At 42.4% G+C, this 22657-nt stretch overlaps 1 protein-coding gene across 3 annotated transcripts in view; it reads right to left on the minus strand.

Annotated features, from left to right (window-relative positions):
* The window catches only part of trpm2 (transient receptor potential cation channel, subfamily M, member 2), an 82078-nt gene that overhangs the window by 18924 nt on the left and 40497 nt on the right, over window positions 1–22657 (minus strand). For all 3 annotated transcript variants that reach the window (XM_077215810.1, XM_077215811.1, XM_077215809.1), the window contains 10 exons: window positions 22413–22613; window positions 16623–16725; window positions 15518–15639; window positions 12619–12960; window positions 11737–11877; window positions 10511–10646; window positions 10187–10332; window positions 5510–5622; window positions 4614–4721; window positions 3058–3283 (listed from right to left, as the gene is read on the minus strand). In XM_077215810.1, coding sequence (XP_077071925.1) covers window positions 3058–3283; window positions 4614–4721; window positions 5510–5622; window positions 10187–10332; window positions 10511–10646; window positions 11737–11877; window positions 12619–12960; window positions 15518–15639; window positions 16623–16725; window positions 22413–22613 — 1638 coding nt within the window. The remainder of the gene's footprint in view (window positions 1–3057; window positions 3284–4613; window positions 4722–5509; window positions 5623–10186; window positions 10333–10510; window positions 10647–11736; window positions 11878–12618; window positions 12961–15517; window positions 15640–16622; window positions 16726–22412; window positions 22614–22657) is intronic.

Genomic DNA, 22657 nt, shown 5'->3' on the forward strand with positions numbered 1-22657 from the left:
AATAATCAGAAATGTTTATTCAGGGTACCCCCAGGATCCTCCAACTTAAATTCAAGGCTTTTAAAGACCTTTTTAATACCATTTCAAATAAAATTCGATGCCAACTTTGTACCCATTCCGAAAGACGTATGAGGGGAAAATGTCAAATCTGTATACATTTTAAACCCTAGAAAATAATTATGTACAAGTAGGCTACTTGAATTAAATAAAATATTTTACTTAAATTATCAGTCATTTTTAATACATATACACAACAGCGTTGTAGCGCGCACATGTGTAGGCCAGTGTTAATTTTGGCAGCCATTTTTGATTTAGTCTTCATCTTCACATGAAAATGCTTATTGGTCTTAATCACATTTGAGCCATTCAGTTTTTTTTATAGTTTTAGTTGACAGTTACTTTACTTTTGGTAGTTATTTTATATGTAGTCTTTAGACAGAAAATGTCAATTATTCTCTCTAGGTCAATTCAATTAAGCTTGTGAGAAATGATTGACATTGCACTCTTTAGCAGTAGCACTTGTGCAGTTCTACATATATATCCCTTTTCCTAAGTTGCGTGTTTCTCCATTGTTTTAGAGTGCCGTACCCCTGAACCCCCTTCCACTTAGACTGCACTCGCACCTTTTCCATTAAGTGACAATATTTGCCCCCTTTGATCAATTTTCCATGTCATTTTTTACCTTTATAATACCTTTAAAAAAATAAATAATGCTTTAAATAAAACAATGTTCATTAAATATGCAATGTTAAAAACATTAAAATCGCCAGTAGGTGGCGGTAACTAACTATCTTTATGAGTGAGTCTCTGAGTCATTCATTCATTGAATCTCACGATTCGTTCAAAGCCACATATTTCCTTGCAAAATAGAGCAATAAGCCCGACTATGCTGTTTTAAATGTAGTAGGCTACATCACTTAATGTTACCCTTTTTTTTTTTTTTTTACAGTTGTATAAAATCAATGTCACATTTGAAATCGTGTGGATATTCGGGGAACATTGCATTCTTGCTCGTATAATATGATCAATATTAAGAACACTGCTGGATATCCGCCTTCATTTTGATCGCAGATTTAAGGTGCGTTCACACCGCCGCCGACTTGAGCTTCCAAAGCGGCCGGAAGTCATTCATTTTCAATGGAAGCTGGCTTCTCTCAGCTGCAAGGAGCGTCAAATCCCTCGGCGTCGCGTTTTGGGCGTTTTGAGCGTTTTGAGCGTCAATCAGAAAGTTGAAAGAAGCTCAACTTTATGGTAATGAGCTATGACGCGGTTCAGCGGCAAGCAGCGGCAAAACGCCAGAAACCAATAAGAATAAAGACGTCCTTCACTCTGGCTGATTCCGGAGAAACATACGATGTGAACTTTCGTTCCTACCAAAACATTAGTTCCGAGAAAATGGAGGAGAAGCTGATAATCGCTGTTGCTGGGTTTCCTAACATATATGATATGACGTTGTTTGCTTACAGGGACCAGTTACAAAAGAACGAGGCATGGGAATGCAATTCATTTGCTCACGGTGACAAAGATTTGACCAATTGCACTAATGCAAATAATAGCCTAATGCAAATAATAATAATAATAATAGCTAATTATTATTTTTTTCCCCGACCAAAAGTGACCAAAACAGTTATACAAATGCTGTCATTATAAAAGGTTTCTTCAATGTATTGCTTGTTTTTTTCTGTTTATTACATTTCATGTTGTGACACTTCTCTTCTCCCTGCTACGTCAGAGCGTCCAAAGCGTCAACGAGCTTCCCCGTGCTTTTTGACAAGCGTCCTTGACAGAGCGGCCAGAGCTTCTTTGACGCTCAAGTCGGCGGCGGTGTGAACGTACAGTACGTACGCAAGCGCTGTGATTGGTCTTCTCAAACCGCTCCCTCGGGTTTCACATGCTCCCTCTGCGTGCGTCAACGCGGACAGCGAAGCAGAAGTATGAATTAAAACCAAAGCGTAGTCTACGGCGTAGAGGCTCCGGTGTAGGTCCGACGCAGAAGTATAAATCAGCCTTTAGTCGCACAAACAGCGCAAGCGGCTCGTGACAGAACACAGACCGACTGAATGACACTTTAATTTAAGTAGAAAACCTCAAATGAAGATCGCTGAACTCCAGCTTGTCTGTGTTTTCAGATCATCCGCGCTTCTTCGGCAGTGTAGAGAGAGCGCGCGCATGGTTGCAAAAACTATTGAAAAGAAAGGTTCGAAAATGTTCTTTTTACATTAAAGCTCTGATTTGGGGTTTAAATTATTGAATTCTGGCATTTGTGTCCACAGCGGATTAAACCGACACTTTCCCATTTCAGACGACAAACTAGGCTAGGTTACTATCTTGTTTGGTACCTCACTTGCCTGGTAACCATAGTAACGAGTGCGCACGCTATCAGTTTTTCTGCTGTGACGTGGAGCGCGAGGTGCACTCAACGCTGCATGAATTTTGAATTAGCCTACATTAGTAACAGTTAATTTTGCTACGGTATGAACTTAATCCTCCTAGGAAAGGCAAAATAATATTTAAGACCTTTGTAACGAAATCCAAGACTTTGTATATCCAATTCAAGGCTTTTAAGGCCTTAATTTGAGATTATCAAATTTAAGACTTTTTCAATGCTTTTAAGACCCGCGGGTACCCTGTTTATTGAGCATCAAATCATCATATTAGACTGATTTCTGAAGGATCATGTGACACTGAAGACTGCAGTGATGATGCTGAAAATTCAGCTTTGATCACAGGAATAAATTACAATTTAAAATATATAGCACATAGAAAACTATGGAAGCTTGTTTCCATAACTGAATAAAATTTTTAAAAAGTTAATTGAGACTTTTTATCTCACAATTGCGAGATATAAAGTCAGAATTGCGATTTATAACAAGCTTTCATAGAAAACAGTTATTTTAAATTGTAATGATATTTCATAATATCACTGTTTTTACTGTATTTTATTAAATAAATGCAGCCTTGGTGATCAGAAGAGACATTCTTCAAAAAACATAGAAAATCCTAATCTTGACAGGTAGTGTGTGTGTGTGTGTGTGTGTGTGTGTGTGTTTGTCTCACCTGTCTAACCTCCTCACACACCAGCGAGGTGAGCCACACATAGAGCAGAAGTTCTCTCCACGACGGATATTTCTGAAAATCGATCATGAGCACCACAGCAAAGAGCCACAGGAAACCAAAATACGAGGCGATGTTCCAGTAAAACTTCACTTGAGGAGACGTGAAGAAACTCATCAGACGTGACGAACAGTTCAGAGGCTTCAGCTCAGACTTCTGTAAGGGGACACTGAGACAGAATAATATTCCTTCATTATTCAGGCACACGCTGTTTTAGTATTAAAACAACTGTTGTAGTTAGTTTCCAACATAGATGCCGATATCGGGCAACAGTTCAAGGAAAAAAGGACTACTGTCAAATAAAATTAAGGAAAATAAGAACAAATAATCAAACTGCAATGAATAGCACAAATAAATACAATAGAGCAAATATACAAATGAAACAATCAGTGATTTTCAGGATTAGAAATTGAATAAAGTAATCAAATGTAAAAAAAAACACTACATATACTGTAGTCTTCACAGTATAAATTAAATAAAGACGAATCCTTATTAAATTTACAAAAGTAATTCGGTCAAGAATATATATATATATATATATATATATATACAGTATATGAGAATTATACACTTAATATACTTAATATATATTAAATAATAATATACTTAATATATACAGGTGACACTCGAAAAATTAGAATATCGTGCAAAAGCTCTAATTTTGATGATTACAGCTTATGAAAACCCTTAATTCAAAATCTCAGAAAATTAGAATATTACATGAAATTAATTAAAAAAAGGATTTTAAATACAGAAATGTCGGCTGTCTGAAAAGTATAATCATGCATATGTATAGTTATATATACTAAATATATTAGTTTCACCTTTTAATTTGAATTACTGAAATGCATGAACTGTTGCACAATATTCTAATTTTTCGAGTTTCACCTGTGTGTGTATATATATATATATATATGTGTATAAAATTGTTCTTTAATAGTTTAAATATCATGTATTTTGTCAAACAAAAATACAACTAAGACTAACTTAAGATATTAAATACTTAAACATAAAAAATAAGTTGTGTGATGCTAACATTAGCTTGATGCAATACTTTAGGTCCAATTATTTATAATTATAATAATAGTATAATATATATTCAATAATAATAATACATTTAAGTAACATTCATAATGTATAATTGTTCTTTAATAGTCAAAGTTGTATTTATTATAGTGTCAAAAATTATAAATAATAATAATAATAATAATAATTATTATTATTATTATTATTATTATAAATAATAAACTCAGTATAAATATTACATAGATGTAATAATAAAAATAATATCTTTATGTAATATTCATAATGAATAATTGTTCTTTAATAGTCTAAAGATTATGCATTACTGTTGAAAAAAAACACAAATACGATTTTTTTCTTAATAATAAGTTGTATAATGCTAACATTAGTTTGATGCAGTAATTTAGAGCATTCACTTGTCACTCCTACATCTTTGCGGTGTGAATGTGGCCTGTAGATATTTGTACTCAACTAACCGTAAATGGCGTTTGATCTTGGCATCTGAGTTTCCAGCAAATACTGTATCCGCCGCCAGCTGCTGCTGCTTTGCTCTCTCCTTCTCTCTCTGGATGTCTTCATCACGTCTGCAAGAGTTCATTTCAACAATAACGGTTAAAACATTTATTAAGAATCATTAAAAGCCAGTGTTTGTGGTAAAAGTGCTTTTTGCAGAGTAATTATTGAGACTGCAATGCTGCCATCTGATGGTGTGTGCATGTAATGACTCATAGACATGATTTCAGACCTGACAACACAAAAAGTTAGTTTTCAACGTTCAATTAGAAAGTTTGGTCCCACTTTATATTTATTTATATTACTTATATTTTAAAAAATACCTGCATGTAATTACAGCTGTAATTAATGTAATTTATGTAATAGCCTTCCCTTTGTTACATTGAGGCAGGAATGAAGCGGAGAGAGAATCCAAATGCAAGCACAATTTTTAATGAAACAAACAGGTCATCCAGGGCAAAACAAAGGAACACGGAACTCAAGACAGGAACATGGAGGCAACTACAAACAACTACAACGACCGACAAACCACAACTGAAACACAGAGGTATAAATACACAAGCAGACAAGCTAAAAAAGATAACAAAGGGGCGTGGTTAATCCGAGACACCTGGGGAGACTAATAAACAAGACACATGGCAGGATCACAAGACAAACAGGGATTCACGTGACAGACAAGACAAAACCCACACCGTGACACCCTTACACCTTAACCGACCCTTAAACCTACCGAGTATCACACACACCTGTCCCTAACGTTACCTGCATCACACCTCAATAGCAGCAAAAGTGTTTTACAATACAACATGTAAACAATACAACACGCCACTTAATATAAAGTGGGACCGAAAGTTTTTACCTGAAGATCAGGAAGCCGGTGTATATCAGAGGAAAGAAAATCATGCACAGAAGAATCTTCCAGTGTGGATTCTCCACTGACAGCTCTCCACACCAGATCTGAGTGAGCAGGGCCTGACAGAGACACGCGATGATGAGCCATATAGATAAACTGCTAGTTGGTTTGAAGGAATAACACCAAAAAGAAAAGTAACTCTTGAAAGCACATGAATTACTTACCCACCCATTCACTCTCATGCTAAAAACATTTTAAGCTTGACTAATAAACATGACATATATTTGCAATCATAAAACAACTTTATTGTTGTTGTCACAATACAGAAGGAGACAGACAGGTGTTATAGTGAAAACAGTGTTTATTGAGCAGAGTGGTGTGAAACAGCAGGAACCAGACGATGGTGAGATGATGGTGACTTGTTGACTGATAATGTGGACATAGCTGGTGAAGACTGAGTGAATTCTCTGTGCAGGTGACGAGTGAACAAGACGACAGGAGATCTGGATCAGGATGATGGATGGAAGACGGGCAGAAGACTGGAAGCTTGACGAGGGGAATCACAGGTAAGTAGACGGGTAAGGAGTCTGATGGTAAGCACTTGTAACTGCGACGAGACCAGACAATGAGTGTATGGTGAACTGTGAATATTTAGCTGTGTTGATGAGGGAGGGATGGTGCAGCGAGTCAGTAATCTGGTGATTGTGAACAAGTGGGCGGGACCTGGTGGTTGGGGCTGTGACGGTGTGGATGACTCTGTGACAGAGTCCTCCACGGCGGCTCCTGACGGCCGACTGACTCTGCGACGGGGTCGGCCTCGACCTCTGGGGGCTGGCCGGTTTGGGTGATCCTCGTGCAACTGGGTGAGTAGCAACGGTAAGACATCATCTCGAGAGACCCATGAACGTTCCTCTGGACCGTACCCCTCCCAGTCAATCAGGTACTCTAAGGCGGGTGCCCCGTCGCCATGAGTCGAGAATCGAATGGACTCGGTACACTAGGTCATCGACATCTGGAGGAGGTGGAACTTCGTCCATGGTGGGTTCTGTTGGAGAAGAGGATAGAAGTACAGTGAAGGGTTTTAGGAGGGAGACATGAAATGAAGGTGAGATACGGTAGCGAGGTGGAAGGTTGAGCCTGTAGGTGATCTCGTTGATCTGCCTCTGCACGGCGAAGGGACCTATATAGTGGGGACTCCGCTTACAGCAGGGCAGGCGAAGACCGATGTCGCGGGGGGAGAGCCAAATCTTTTGTCCTGGCTGGTATTGAGTGGCTTCAGCTCTACGGACATCCGCCTGGCGTTGGTGTCTTCGCACTGCCCGCTGGAGATGCACGTGAGCCCATACCCTCTCGCTCTCCTCGAACCAGTAGTTGACAGCTGGCACCTCTAAAGGTTGTCCGGACCAGGGGAAGAGAGCAGGTTGGTAACCAAGGATGCATTGGAATGGAGTAAGCCCAGAAGTGATTTGACGCAGGGAGTTCTGGGCATACTCTGCTCAGGAGAGGTAGCGGCTCCTGCTGTCCTGGTTCTGGTGGCAGTATGACCGCAGATATCTCCCGATCTCCTGGATCTTGTGCTCAAGTCTGGCCGTTTGTCTGCGGGTGGTACCCTGAGGATAGACTTACTGAGACGCCGAGGAGTTTGAAGGCACACCCGGGAGATAAACTGGGGATCTCTGTCCAATGTCTTCTGGAAGGCCATAATGATGAAAAACTTGTTGGAAGAGGAGTTATGCGGCTTCAAACGCGGTGGGCAGGCCCTTTATGGAGATGAGTTTGCAGGCTTTGGAGAACTGGTCTATGACGACGAATAAACAGGTGTGATGGTTAGACGGAGGGAGGTCAGTCATGAAATCAATGCCCAGATGAGACCAGGGGCGTCTGGGTATCGGCAGGGGTACCAACTTTCCTTCGGGTAGCTTCCTATGTGTGTTGGTAATGGTAGACTGAGCATCCCTTGATGTACCGGGAGATATCCTAGGCCATGTTGGGCCACCAGTAGCAATCTTGTAGGAGCGAGAGGGTTCGCTGGCTGCCTGGGTGTCCAGAGCCCAGAGAGGTGTGTGCTGAGTCCATGAGGGATAGACGGCAGGTACATACAGCCGTCCCTCAAGACCTCCCGGCGGAGCAAGTTCGTTGCGGTTGGCCTGGAGGAGTTGATCATCAAGGGACCATTGGATCGGACTGACTACCATGGCTGGAGGGAGACGGGTTCTGGAGGACTGGATTCAGGTTCAGGATGATACAGACGGGAGAAGGCATCCGCCTTGCAATTCTTGGTACCGGGTCAGTAGGTCATGGTGAAGTTGAACCATGTGAAGAACAGAGCCCAAGGGCTAGTCTTGGGTTGAGTCGCTTGGCTTCTCTGAGATATTCTAGGTTCCGGTGATCTGTGATGACTTCGAAATGGTGGTGAGATCCCTTCAGCCAGTGTCTCCATTCCTCCAAGGTGAGCTTGATCGCCAGCAGCTCATGATTTCCAATGTCGTAATTCTGCTCCGCCGGGGACAGCTTATTTTAGTAAAAGGTGCATGGATGAAGTCGAGGAGGCTCACCCTGCCGCTGGGATAGTACCGCTCCAACCCCGGTAGTAGAGGCGTCAACTTCGACCACGAATGGGAGTTCTGGATTGGGGTGTACCAGGATCGGAGTGATGATGAAGGCATTCTTCAGCCGTTGGAAGGCTTCTATGGCCAAGGGGTTCCAGGACTGAGACTTGGGCCGGTTCATGAGGAATAAGGTGAGTTGAGGAGACTGTAATTCTGGATGAATCTTCGATAAAAGTTGGGGAAGCTTAGCGTTTGAGTTCCTTGATAGTGAAAGGTTGGGACCAGTTGTGAATGGTGTCCACCTTCCTCTGGTCCATTTGGATACCTCGTTGGTTGATGATATATCCGAGGTACGGGACAGATGGTGAGTGGAACTCACACTTCTCCAACTTGAGATAGAGGTGGTGTTCTCTCAGCTTTTGGAGGACCTGCGCTATATGTTGGCGATGTTCGGCCAGGTTCCGGGAGTAGATCAGGATGTAGAAGATGGCGAAGCGTTGGAGGTACTCCCGGAACACCTCATTCATATACCCCTGGAATACAGAGGGGGAGTTGGACAGGCCATACGGCATCACCTGGTACTCGTAGTGGCCTGTCGGGGTGATGAACGCCGTCTTCCATTCATCCCTCTCACGTATTTGAATGAGGTTGTAGGCGCTCTGCAGGTCCAGCTTGGAGAAGATACAATCTCCACAAAGCTGTTCTAGGGTGGCAGGGACCAGAGGAAGAGGATAGCTGAATTTGACGGTCTGAGAGTTGAGTGCCCGGTAGTCGATGCACAGCCGCAAGCCTCCGTCCTTCTTGGCCACGAAGAAGTTGTTGGAAGCAGCAGGGGACGTCAATGGTCGGATTAAACATTGTTTGCGAGCCTCCTGAACGTCCTCCATGGCCTTCTACTCCGGGATGCACAAAGGGTAGACCAGACCATACGGATCTGGTGGATGCTCCTCGCTGGTTTGCATTGTACGCAGGACTCTGCATTGTAGTCTGGTCTTCTGTCACAACACAGAAGGAGACAGACAAGTGTTATAGTGAAAACAGTGTTTATTCAGCAGAGTGGTGTGAAACAGCAGGAACCAGACGATGGTGAGATGATGGTGACTTGTTGACTGATGATGGTGACTTAGCTGGTGAAGACTGAGTGGATTCTCTGTGCAGGTGACGAGTGAACAAGACGACAGGAGATCTGGATCAGGACGACGGATGGAAGACTGGAGGCTTGACAAGGGGAATCACAGGTAAGTAGACGGGTAAAGAGTCTGATGGTAAGCAGTGGTAACTGCGACGAGACCAGACAACGAGTGGTGAACTGTGAATATATAGTTGTATTGATGAGGGAGTGATGGTGCAGCGAGTCAGTAATCTGGTGATTGTGAATGAGTGGGCGGGTCCTGATGATTGGGTGATGCTTGGGGCTGTGAAGGTGTGGGTGACTCTGTGACAGTTATATAAATATAATATAAGAATATAAAATATAATATAAAAATATAAAAAAAAACACTAATACTAATAATTTGCAACTATTAAGACCACAAAACAATATATATAAACATAATTGCATAAATAATAAAAACAAAAATTTGTATAATATTAATAACAATGAGTTGTTATTATAGTTGTTGCACAAATTATCCTTTTGTTATCTGTGCAATATATTATATTATTTTTATGTAATATTTAATAACAATCATTTGCAACCATTAGGACCACATTCAAATACATATCTGCTTAAACAAAAATGTGCATAATATTAAATAATTTCTTTAGAAAAAGAAAAAATAATAAGATTACAATGGTTATTATTATTGTTGTACAAATTATAGTTAATCTATGCAAGATAATAATAATAATTTCTTTATGTAATATTTAAAATAAATAACTGTTCTTTAAAGGTTTTAAAAATCATTTATTGTGTCAAAAACAGAAATAAAACAAAAAAAATAAATCTGCATATTGGTTATTGAACACTTAAAAATAAAAAAATAGATTAAATTAAATTAAATTAAAATCAATATGTTTTATATTATTCAAAGTGAAATATTTTCAATGTTGAAGTACTTTCTCCTTTCCGAGTATAATAAACTAAGACAGATAGGCCATAGATATTTCTGAATATACTGCTGGGTTTGTTCACCTGCACTCCTGAGTGAGCGACAAAGTTTTTATTATCGGCCTCGAGAGCGAGCCACAGACATGTGCTTCTGCCCCACGACGGAGAGACGCGGATCAGGAGTCTCTGCGCTCGCTGGGCGTCCCAGCTGTGACACTCACTGAACACACCTGAGGTCACACACACACACACACACAGGGTTAAACATCACGGCTCAGGTCAAAAGATTTGAAGTGTTGTTTGTTACACGACATTTAAAAAAAAAAAAAAAGTCTGTATTCTGGGTGGTATACACATGTTACTCCTGGTACAAATTTCCTCTATTAAGGACAATGAATGAAATCATACCGATGGCTTGTTTCTCATAGTGGTTGGCCAGTTCTCTCATTTCTTCTGCCTCTTCACTTTCATCCTCGCCGCTCTCCTGCGCCAGTTTCCTCAAGATCTTACTGGCGGCCAGAGCGGCTGCGATACAGTCTTTGCACTACAAAAACAACACACACATTCACACATTTGTGAGTCTTCACTGCAACTACACTCATGCTATTTAAATACAGAATCAGATTATCTGATTTATTCATGCAATCAGATCAGTATTTACCTGTCACAAAACAATATTTGAATGAATACATTTATGCAAACTACAACCAATAAAAATAGAAAACACTCTCATTGATATAATATATTTAAAAAAAATAACAAAATACTATAAATACAAGACGTTCAATTACACACAGGGATTCAAATTAATCAGTGTTTCAAATTAATTCAAATTTTTGTTGTTGTTGTTGTGTTTGAACCAGTTTAATCACATGAACCATCCAAACAAATGATTCAATAAAATTAATGGTCAAAGAGGAATAACAATACAATGGTAATTGTTCTTTCATAGTCTAAAGATTATGTATTATTGTGTCAAAAAACACAAATAAAACAATTCAAAATTGATTGCGTTTTGGTTATTGGACACTTAAAAAAAAAACTAAAATATAATCTGTATAAACAATAACAAAATATTTCACTTCAAATTCCAAACTGGTTCTCAAATGAATCAGTGGATTATTTTTTATCCAGTTTAATTAATGGAAAATACTTCATATGACACATCTATCAGTTGGAAAAATAATAATATGAACTACAATTATTAGATGAAATCCATAGAAATGTACTTAATTAAAAACAAAATGAAATAAGTATAAGAATTAAAATGATTAAAACTAAAATAAAATCAAAGATTAGAAATATAAAAAACTAAAATGAATAAAAATGAAAAAAGCACATAACAAAATTAAGAAAACTAAAATATGAAAATAAAAGCTCTTTTAAAATCAATAAATACTATAATAGTAGTATATTTTAGTAAATAATAATAAGTTTTCCAAAGAGTAGAGTACTAATTTTACTATTTTACTACTGTTTCGGCAAAATATCAGCTTATATCACCAAATTAAAGCTATAATTTTACACACAAAATGTGAATATAAAGCTATAATAAACTGTATATATATATATATATATATATATATATATATTATAAATATAAAGCTCAAGCCAAGAGTTTGTCTCTGCTGTACCTGCTCCCAGCCGATCTCTGCCAGGGCTCTGTTATTCTGCACAACAGCCCAGAGGAAGAGATCCCGTCCCGGGTCCCATACCGTGAGTGCGGTCGGGTCTTCACCAGAACATGGCAGATCCATCGGCCCTTTGGACGGCACCTGAGAGATGCAGGGCTTCAATGAATAAAACAGTCAAACTAGAATTAAAGCTTTATAGTTTGATGATTTTATTAACAGATGATTCTCACGAAGCATATCAAAAACTAGGGCTGGGACGATACACCTATCACTCGACTGATACTATCACGATAATTGGGCGATTTTTTTAAGAATTGTGATTCTAGAAAGTATTGCAATTCGATATTGCGATATATTGCATTTTTTTTAACGCTAAACCATCGGGATAAGTTAAATCATGCACATATACAGACTGTACATGATGTATAAGATGAGTCATATTTACAAAAACAAATCATCACATCTTTCTGACTTTTAATTCAGAAGCATCACACAATAATAATAATAATAATTTGTTTATTTTCTATAGCGCCTTTCAAGAACCCAAGGTCGCTTGATTTATTCAAGACAATACTACATTGTCTTGAATAAATGATTCAATAACAAATACAGTTTTTAACAGTCACTTGTCGCCACTTAGTGGCGGAACAATGTAATCGATAAATGCGTTATTTTAAGAACCAAGTTTCTATCAAAAGCTGATTTTGATCGTTATCGTAGACATCAGTGTTCATATTTTAACTTTAAACTTTAATCAAGTACTTCTATGATCATTTTAACTATTGCATCACAGAAATAATGATACTATGAGGTTGAAAAGACTGTTTGTGAAGCTGTTTCATGACAACTCTCTCCGGTTCAGGCCTCAAATCTCAAACTTGCCGTTAAACGGACATCATCTTTGGTTGTCTTGTAGCGTGAAGAGACGTATAACGGTTGAGTAAAACTTCCCAGCAGGTGGCGCACTTCTTCAGACACGTGACTCAAATAATTATTTTCGCTTCCAGGGGTCGGTGTTTGACCCCTGCGGTTTTTGCCATCTTGGGCCCGTTTTTCAAGCTTGCGCAGGAAAAAGCAGGCGGGTAGCTGTGCGTAGAGCTTACAAAGAGTCTCCTCTTCTTCCAGAAAAGTACGCACACACACTCCATTCTCCAGCAACAGCCGCACAAACTCAGGTTTGTCGCCCACCAGTGCAGAAAACATGGCCGGATGCAGATCACAGGACTGAGACGGAAAAGATATCAACAAATCATAATATAATAAACATTTAATAACATAATAAACATTCAATGAGACTCCTACAAGCACTATATGAACACAGTTTTTCTTTAAATACTGAGTTGCATGCAAAAGTTTGTGAAGCCCTGACCAAATGACAGGTGAAAAGACGTTGAAGTGCCCCTATTATGCTTTTTTGGATATGTAGTGTATAATATAGCTCTTTGAATGTAAAAGGTCTGCAAAGTTTCAAAGATCAAAGTGCAGGTAAATGGAGTTTTTGTCTCCTGAAAGAAAGAATCGGTTCTGAACTGCCTGAAATGAGTCGTCAGTAATTACAGTCTCACTTCCTGCTGAACCTACAATTCTGACCAATCAGAGCAGAGTGGACCAATCACAACAGACTGTGCCATCTGACCAATCAGAGCAGAGTAGACCAATCAAAACAGACTGTGCCATCTGACCAATCAGAGCAGAGTAGACCAATCACAACAGACTGTGCCATCTGACCAATCAGAGCAGAGTAGACCAAGCACAACAGACTGGGTCATCTGAACAATCAGAGCAGAGAAGACCAAGCACAACAGACTGGGCCATCTGACCAATCAGAGCAGAGTAGACCAATCACAACAGACTCTGCCATCTGACCAATCAGAGCAGATTAGACCAATCACACCAGACTAGGCCATCTGACCAATCACAACAGAGTAGACTAATCACAACAGACTGGGCCATCTGACCAATCAGAGCAGAATAGACCAATCACAACAGACTGGGCCATCTGACCAATCAGAGCAGGTAGACCAATCACAACAGACTGGGCCTTCTAAACCAATCAGAGCAGAGTAGACCAATCACATCAGATTGGGCCATCTGACTAATCACAGCCGAGTAGACCAAGCAATACAGACTGGGCCATCTGACCAATCAGAGCAGAATAGACCAATCACACCAAACTGGGTGTGATTAAATGAGAAATGTTGCCTAATGTGCAGTGCTGTTATTGTTAACTAAAACAAAACAAAAATATTAAAAAATGTTTTCAGCTGGAGTGCCATTGATAGCCACCAGAGGGCACTTCACCCCAGACTATTGTCATTCCCTCACAAACTACATTTCCCAGAACTGATCCCATGCCTGATCTCATTATCACTGTTTGTATTCAGCGGACGCATTATCTCATAACCTCTGACTTTAAAGTCACTTATCTCTCGTCCCAATTCGCATACTTATACTACGCCCTAAAAGTATCTACTATTTTTGTGAAGACCAATCAGAGCAGAGTAGACCAATTACACCAGATTGGGCCATCTGACCAATCAGAGTAGAGTAGAGCAATCAAAACAGACTGTGCCATCTGACCAGTCAGAGCAGAATAGACCAATCACAACAGACTGGCGCCAGGGTGGGCGCCCTGAAGGCTGATCAGGGCCTGGACGGGACCAGCGGGACGAGACCCCGGCTGGGCGGGCTCCTTTGCGGTTCGTGCGGCCTTTAACGGTGGATCTGCTAGGCTGGACATCAGCCCTTGACGCCCATAGACAGACCTGATGGCAGGCTCGTCACCGACCACTGTGAGCGGCGAATCACAGGACACCAGTACCCATTCTACATATCTGGAGAAGCTCCATTAAGGGCCTTCTCCGGACAGCTGCTCTATGGTGGCGGTGTTGAGGCCGGCATGCAGGAAGCTGCAGAGGCAGTTGTCCGGGAAAATTGTGGCTGGCACAAGGCTGAGCAATTCCTCTAAATGTTCCTCGAGGGAATTGTCCTTCTGCTCAAGACAAAGCAGTTTGACTGCTGCAAAGTGGTCCACCTCTTGGTCGGTTCTTCTGTCACGGTGTGGGTGCGGGTTGAAGAAGGCGGCTGAGTCAAAAGGCTTCAATTCCAACATTTACTAACAGGCAGGTTGACGGGCAAAAGGTAAACTCACACACAAAACACCGAAACATTAACAAGAACCGACCAGGGTAGACTGAACAGAAGCAAAATAAATACAGATACAAATCAAACATAACAAGGTGAAGACAGGTGACACGGATGAGGAGGACGATGAACAGGTGGGTTGTTGAGGGAGTGAGTTCAGGTGTGAAGACACGAGGGATTCTGGGAAGTGTAGTAAAGACGAGACAGAATGGTGTAGACGAAGACTGACATTATTCACATAGAAAACAGCTGTTTTACATTGAAATAATATTTCACAATATTACTGGGTTTATTTTGTATTTTAAATCAAATAAATGCAGCCTTGGTGAGCAGAAGAGACTTCTTTTAAAAACATTAAAAATCTTACCGACCCCAAACTTTTTGAACGGCAGTGTATATTATGAGAAAATACCTTGGATGCATGTAAACCTGTAGGAGACTCCAAAACTAAATGAAGAACCTTTAAAATAGGATAATAGGGGCACAACCCGTGCAGTGAACATACTTGATGCATTTTAGAAAATTTAATTAACAGTATTTCAATGTGGCATGTGCAAAAGTTTCCAGTTGATCAACTAGTTTTATTTTTTGTGATGTCTCTGTAATTCTCGTAGATGTTCGCATTATTTTTATCCACCGTCCACTGGCTCTCCTCGGTGAAGATCTCACTCTGTGCGATGTCGACCCGGTTCCAGGCCACCGCGAGCTCCAGCTGTCTCTCCCAGGACTGGCGGCCAGCATGTTCATCACTTCTGGAGGCTGAGGGGCAACAACACGTGACTTATCCAGTAGCGGTTTGGCAATTCTTACCAGTTTGTCTTATGTATTTCTCCTCCTGATAGTGTCCCCGACCCGGTCACAAATCTTTAGTTTTATAGTTTATTGTCAATTAAAACTATCAAAAAATGTTTTGTTAACTGAAAATAAAATAAAATAAAACAATACTACGAAATGTTGCCTTGATTAAATGAGAAATGTTGCCTAATGTGCAGTGCTGTTATTGTTAACTAAAACAAAACAAAAATATTAAAAAATGTTTTCAGCTGGAGTGCCATTGATAGCTACCAGAGGGCACTTCACCCCAGACTATTGTCATTCCCTCACAAACTACATTTCCCAGAACTGATCCCATGTCTGATCTCATTATCACTGTTTGTATTCAGCGGTCTCATTATCTCATAACCTCTGACTTTAAAAGTCACTTATCTCTCGTCCCAATTCGCCTACTTATACTACGCCCTAAAAGTATCTACTATTTTTGTGAAGAAAAAGTACATACTTTTGAATGAGCACTGTGCACGTGAGCGCACATATTCAATATTAAAAAACGTTTTAGCATTAAAGAGATACGTCATCCATCAATATAACAAACGCTAATAGCTTCAAGAGTCTCAAGGGAGGATAAATGTGCTCAAGTCAGTCTTAGCTGAACAATATAAACCCCTTGTGGGTTTTTTTTCCAGGAACGTGATTTATTATTTATAGAAACCATCAGGCCAAAGCATTAGACAACTTCAAAACTCAAGTCATTTTATAAAACGTAAAGAATAATGTTGACTGGCTCTCGATCAGTCAATATTACAGCTAAAGATCCACTCACAACAGTGTATCCACCATTAGTAATGCAACCATCATCAGCATTATCCAGTTACCCTCTGCCTGGAAATGTGAATTTAAGTCTTCAGTTTCCAGATTAAGAAATGAAGGGATGTGAGCATGTTCTGCCTAAAAAGTGATCATACCTTTCAGCAGAGCCTGTAGAATAGCAACGTCAACATCACAGTTTTTATCCTCGTCAATACGAAACACAGTCAGCAGATGAGGCATCCGGATAATGCCCTGAATCTAAAGAAATTCAAAAATAAATACATCTTCTAGATCACTTATAGTTCATGTACTATATACACATACAGTATATACTGTACAGGGCCCGCACCACGGCTTAGGCTTTCTAGCTTTAATATTAGGCTATTGTAAAAACAATTTAATTAAAGACAGTCTGTTTCGCAAAGCCCCTCCTTGAACTGCCACCTTAACGTGGTGGAGGGGTTTGAGTACCCGAATGGCCCTAGGAGCTATGTTGTCTGGGGCTATATGCCCCTGGTAGGGTCTCCCAAGGCAAACAGGTCCTAGGCGACGAGTCTGACTAAGAGCGGTTCAAACCCCCCTTATGATGGACAAACATTCAAGGACAGTGACGTCGCACGGTATGGCGCAGCCGGGGCCCCACCCTGGAGCCAGGCCCGGGGTTGGGGCTCGTATACGAGCGCCTGGTGGCCGGGCCTCTCCCCATGGGGTCCGGCCGGGCTCAGCCCGAAGGAGTGACGTGGGACCGCCTTCCCGTGGGCTCACCACCTGCAGGAAGAGACGTAAGGGGCCGGTGCAGAGAGGATCGGGTGGCAGTCGAAGGCGGGGACCTCGACGACCCGATCCCTGGACACGGAAACTAGCCTTAGGGACGTGGAACATCACCTCGCTGGCGGGGAAGGAGCCTGAGATGGTGCGCGAGGTTGAGAGGTTCCGACTAGAGATAGTCGGGATCACCTCTACGCATGGCTTGGGCTCTGGAACCACACTCCTTGAGAGAGGATGGACTCTTCACCACTCTGGAGTTGCCCATGGTGAGAGGCGACGGGCTGGTGTGGGTTTGCTTATAGTCCCCCAGCTCAGCCGCCATGTGTTGGAGTTTACCCCGGTGAACGAGAGGGTCGTTTCCCTGCGCCTACGGGTCGGGGATAGGTCTCTCACTGTCGTGTGTGCCTACGGGCCAAACGGCAGTGCAGAGTACCCGGCCTTCTTGGGGTCTCTGGGAGGAGTGCTGGAAAGTGCTCCGACTGGGGACTCCGTCGTTCTACTGGGGGACTTCAACGCTCACGTGGGCAGCGACATTGACACCTGGAGGGGCGTGATTGGGAGGAACGGCCCCCCCGACCTGAACCCGAGCGGTGTTCAGTTATTGGACATCTGTGCTAGTTACAGTTTGTCCATAACGAACACCATGTTCAAGCATAAGGGTGTCCACCAGTGCACGTGGCACCAGGACACCCTAGGTTGCAGGTCGATGATCGACTTTGTGGTCGTTTCATCTGACCTGCGGCCGTATGTCTTGGACACTCGGGTGAAGAGAGGCGCGGAGCTGTCAACTGATCACCACCTGGTGGTGAGTTGGATACGATGGCGGGGGAGGAGGCTGGACAGACTCGGCAGACCCAAGCGTACTGTAAGGGTTTGCTAGGTACTTGACCGAGTCTCCTGTCATAGAGATCTTCAACTCCCACCTCCGGCAGAGCCACGACCGGATCCCGAGGGAGGCTGGAGATATTGAGTCTGAGAGGACCATGTTCTCCACCTCCATTGTCGAAGCGGCTGCTCGGAGCTGTGGCTGTAAGGTCTCCGGTGCCTGTCGAGGCGGCAATCCCCGAACACGGTGGTGGACACCGAAAGTAAAGGATGCCGTCAAACTGAAGAAGGAGTCCTATCGGGCCTGGTTGGCTTGTGGGACTCCTGAGGCAGCTGACAGGTACCGGCAGGCCAAGCGGACTGCAGCCCGGGTGGTTGTGGAGGCAAAAACTCGGGCCTGGGAGGAGTTCGGTGAGGCCATGGAGAAGGACTATCGGCTGGCCTCGAAGAGATTCTGGCAAACTGTCCGGCGCCTCAGGAGAGGGAAACAATGCCCTACCAAAGCTGTTTACAGTGGAGGTGGGCAGCTGTTGACCTCAACTGGGGATGTCGTCGGACGGTGGAAGGAATACTTCGAGGATCTCCTCAATCCCGCCGTCACGTCTTCTATTGAGGAAGCAGAGGCTGAGGGCTCAGAGGTGGACTCGTCCATCACCCTAGCTGAGGTCACCGAGGTAGTCAAGAAACTCCTCGGTGGCAAGGCACCGGGGGTGGATGAGATCCGCCCTGAGTACCTCTAGTCTCTGGATGTTGTGGGGCTGTCTTGGCTGACATGCCTATGCAGCATCGCGTGGCGGTCGGGGACAGTGCCTATGGGATGGCAGACCGGGGTGGTGGTCCCTCTTTTTAAGAAGGGGGACCGGAGGATGTGTTCCAACTACAGGGGGATCACACTTCTCAGCCTCCCTGGGAAAGTCTATGCCAGGGTACTGGAGAGGAGAATACGGCCGATAGTGGAACCTCGGATTCAGGAGGAACAGTGCGGTTTTTTGCCAGGCCGTGGAACACTGGACCAGCTCTATACTCTCTACAGGGTGCTGGAGGGTTCATGGGAGTTTGCCCAACCAGTCCACATGTGCTTTGTGGATTTGGAGAAGGCATTCGACTGTGTCCCTCGCGGCGGCCTGTGGAGGGTACTCCGGGAGTATAGGGTCCGGGGTCCTTTGCTAAGGGCTGTCCGGTCCCTGTATGACCGAAGCAGGAGCTTGGTTCGCATTGCCGGTAGTAAGTCAGACTTCTTCCCGGTGCATGTTGGACTCCGGCAGGGCTGCCCTTTGTCGCCGGTTCTGTTCATAGTTTTTATGGACAGAATTTCTAGGCGCAGCCAGGGGCAGGAGGGTGTCAGGTTTGGGGACCACGCGATTTTGTCACTGCTTTTTGCGGATGATGTTGTCGTGTTGGCCCCTTCACACCAGGACCTTCAGCATGCACTGGGATGGTTTGCAGCCGAGTGTGAAGCGGCTGGGATGAAAATCAGCACCTCCAAATCCGAGGCCATGGTCCTCAGTCGGAAAAGGGTGGCTTGCTCACTTCAGGTTGGTGGAGAGATCCTTCCTCAAGTGGAGGAGTTTAAGTATCTTGGGGTTTTGTTCACGAGTGAGGGAAGGATGGAACGGGAGATTGACAGACGGATCGGTGCAGCTTCTGCAGTAATGCGGTCGATGTACCGGTCTGTTGTGGTGAAGAAGGAGCTGAGCCGTAAGGCAAAGCTCTCGATTTACCGGTCAATCTACGTTCCTACTCTCACCTATGGTCATGAGCTTTGGGTCATGACCGAAAGGACAAGATCCCGGATACAGGCGGCCGAAATGAGCTTTCTCCGCAGGGTGGCTGGCCGATCCCTTAGAGATAGGGTGAGAAGCTCGGTCACTCGGGAGGAGCTCAGAGTAGAGCCGCTGCTCCTCCACATCGAGAGGGGTCAGCTGAGATGGCTTGGGCATCTGTTCCGGATGCCTCCTGGACGCCTTCCCGGGGAGGTGTTCCGGGCACGTCCCACTGGGAGGAGACCCCGGGGAAGACCTAGGACACGTTGGAGAGACTATGTCTCCCGGCTGGCCTGGGAACGCCTCGGTGTCCCCCCGGAAGAGCTGGAGGAAGTGTCCAGGGAGAGGGAAGTCTGGGCTTCTCTGCTCAGACTGCTGCCCCCGCGACCCGGCCCCGGATAAGCGGAGGAAGATGAATGAATGAATGAATGTTTCGCAAAGTCGCATCTTGATTGACACATTTGACATCTAGTAGTTAGTTGATTACTTCACTGTATTGTTATTGTTTGTCACCGGTTGCAGTTCAGGCTGTTTTAACTTATCTGTTAAACGGGTCGTGATGAGTGTGTGTTACGTGTTAGTGAAGCAGGCCCAATGAGTGTGTATTACGTGCTAGTGAAGCGGGCGCAATGAGTGTGTTATATGTTAGTGAAGCAGTCACAATGAGTGTGTGTTAGGTGTTAGTGAAGCGGGAGTAATGAGTGTGTCTTGCGTGTTACGCAATTAGGGCTGCAACGATTCGTCGACGTTGTCGACAAAAATCGATAATAGCAATAGTCGACAATGAATTTAATTGTCGAAGTTGTCGCCAGACATGTTTTTTCCGACCGAGGCATCTCTCTTCATTACAATCTCTGCCGAGAGTCGCACATGTGCTTTAGCTTCTCTGCTGAGCGATAACATACAGAAATGGCGGCGTCCAACGCAGCAACTGCGCGTACCAAAACTTCGAAAGTTTGGGAGTATTTTAGCCTGGATACGGCGAATAAAAAGATTACCTGCATGGTTTGCAAAGCAGTCCTTGCATATCACGGCAGCACCTCGTGATGCACGAACATTTAAAGAGAAAGCACGTCGGATAGTTGAATGAAACGGAGTTTGACTTGCCTCGGTAAGATTTAAATAACATGGAAGCCAATACATTTTGTTTTGGATGTACATTTTATAAGCGTATTTTCGGCGTAGTTTTATTGCTGCTAATGTGCCTGCCCCTGGTTTACAGGAAGAAAATGTTTACTTGATTTTAATTTATTTTTTCTTATAAAACAAATGTGCCTGTCCTTTATAAAAATTATAGAGTTTCTTTATTTATGTATTTATGTCTATACTGACCGAGCACTGTGCCTAATTGGTTTTAGACAGGGCATTTTTATTTACTTTTAGTATGAATCGGCCTATCAGTACCAAAGTTCAATAAAATATGCATTTTTCATTGAAGTACCCCCTTCTTTCTTGTGTTTACTATCATTTTCCACAGAATTAAAGAAATCTCATGCTAAATTTTAGAAAAATTTAATAATTATTCGATTAGTCGACTAATCGTTTCAATAGTCGGTGAACAATCGACTATTAAAATAGTCATTAGTTGCAGCCCTATACGCAATGAGTGTGTGTTACGTGTTAGTGAAGCGGTTGCAGTGAGAGTGTGTTACGTGTTAGTGAAGCAGTCGCAATGAGTGTGTGTTACGTGTTACGCAATGAGTGTGTGTTGCATGTTAGTGAAGCGGTTGCAGTGAGTGTGTTATGTGTTAGTGAAGTGGTCACAATGAGTGTGTGTTATGTGTTAGTGAAGTGTTCACAATGAGTGTGTGTTATGTGTTTGTAAAGCAGTCGCAATGAGTGTGTTACGTGTTAGTGAAGCGGTTGCAATGAGTGTGCGTTACGCATTAGTGAAACATTCAAAATGAGTGTGTGTTACGTGTTTGTGAAGCGGTCGCAATGAGTGCATGTTACGCGTTAGTGAAGTGGTTGCAATGAGTGTGTGTTATGTGTTAGTGAAGACATCACAATGAGTGTGTGTTATATGTTAGTGAAGAAGTCGCAATGAGGGTTTGTTACATGTTAGTTAATGAGTGTGTGTTACGTGTTTGTGTAGCGATCAGAAAATATTTAAGAAATTCATATTTTTACTCAGCAAGGATACATTAAATTGATCAAAAGTGACTGTAAAGACATTTAGAACATTTCAAAAGATTCTATTTCAGGTAATGCTGTTCTTTGTAACTTTCTATTCATAATCAAAGAATCCTGAAAAATAAGTATCACAGTTTCCACAAAATATATTACAAAATATATGAAAATTCAGCTTTGATCACAGGAATAGATAAAATTTTAAATCATTTCACATAGAAAACAGTTATTTTAAATTATAAAAATATTTTACAATATTACAGTTTTTACTGTATTTTTAATCAAATAAATGCAGCCTTGGTGAACAGAAGAGACTTCTTTCAAAAACATAAAAAAATCTTTTACACCGAACTTTGTCACAGGACAAGTTCTAAATAAGAACCATTTCTCGATTCCTACTGTGTAATTTTGAGTTTGTGTGAAACTGTCATAATATGTTTGTATGTTTTTGTCCATTACCTTCTTGGTCCACTCAATGACCTGCACCTCAGTAAAGCTTTTGTACTCTTGTCCAAAAAACCTCTTCAAGAGCTTGCTGATAAGGAGCAGAGTGACCTTTGACACCGGCAGGGCCGCCACCTGAGCAATGACATCAGCCACGCGTCCAGATCCCTCAAGCACGACACACGGCGTGTTGTTCAGCATTGAATTGTAGATCGTCTGTGAATAAATGTGAATTTGGATTAATGAAAGAACATTCAGCT

This window comes from Siphateles boraxobius, unplaced genomic scaffold (assembly GCF_051911475.1).
Source record: "Siphateles boraxobius isolate OS27281-9 unplaced genomic scaffold, OSU_SipBor_1 7, whole genome shotgun sequence".
Lineage (NCBI taxonomy): Eukaryota > Metazoa > Chordata > Actinopteri > Cypriniformes > Leuciscidae > Siphateles > Siphateles boraxobius.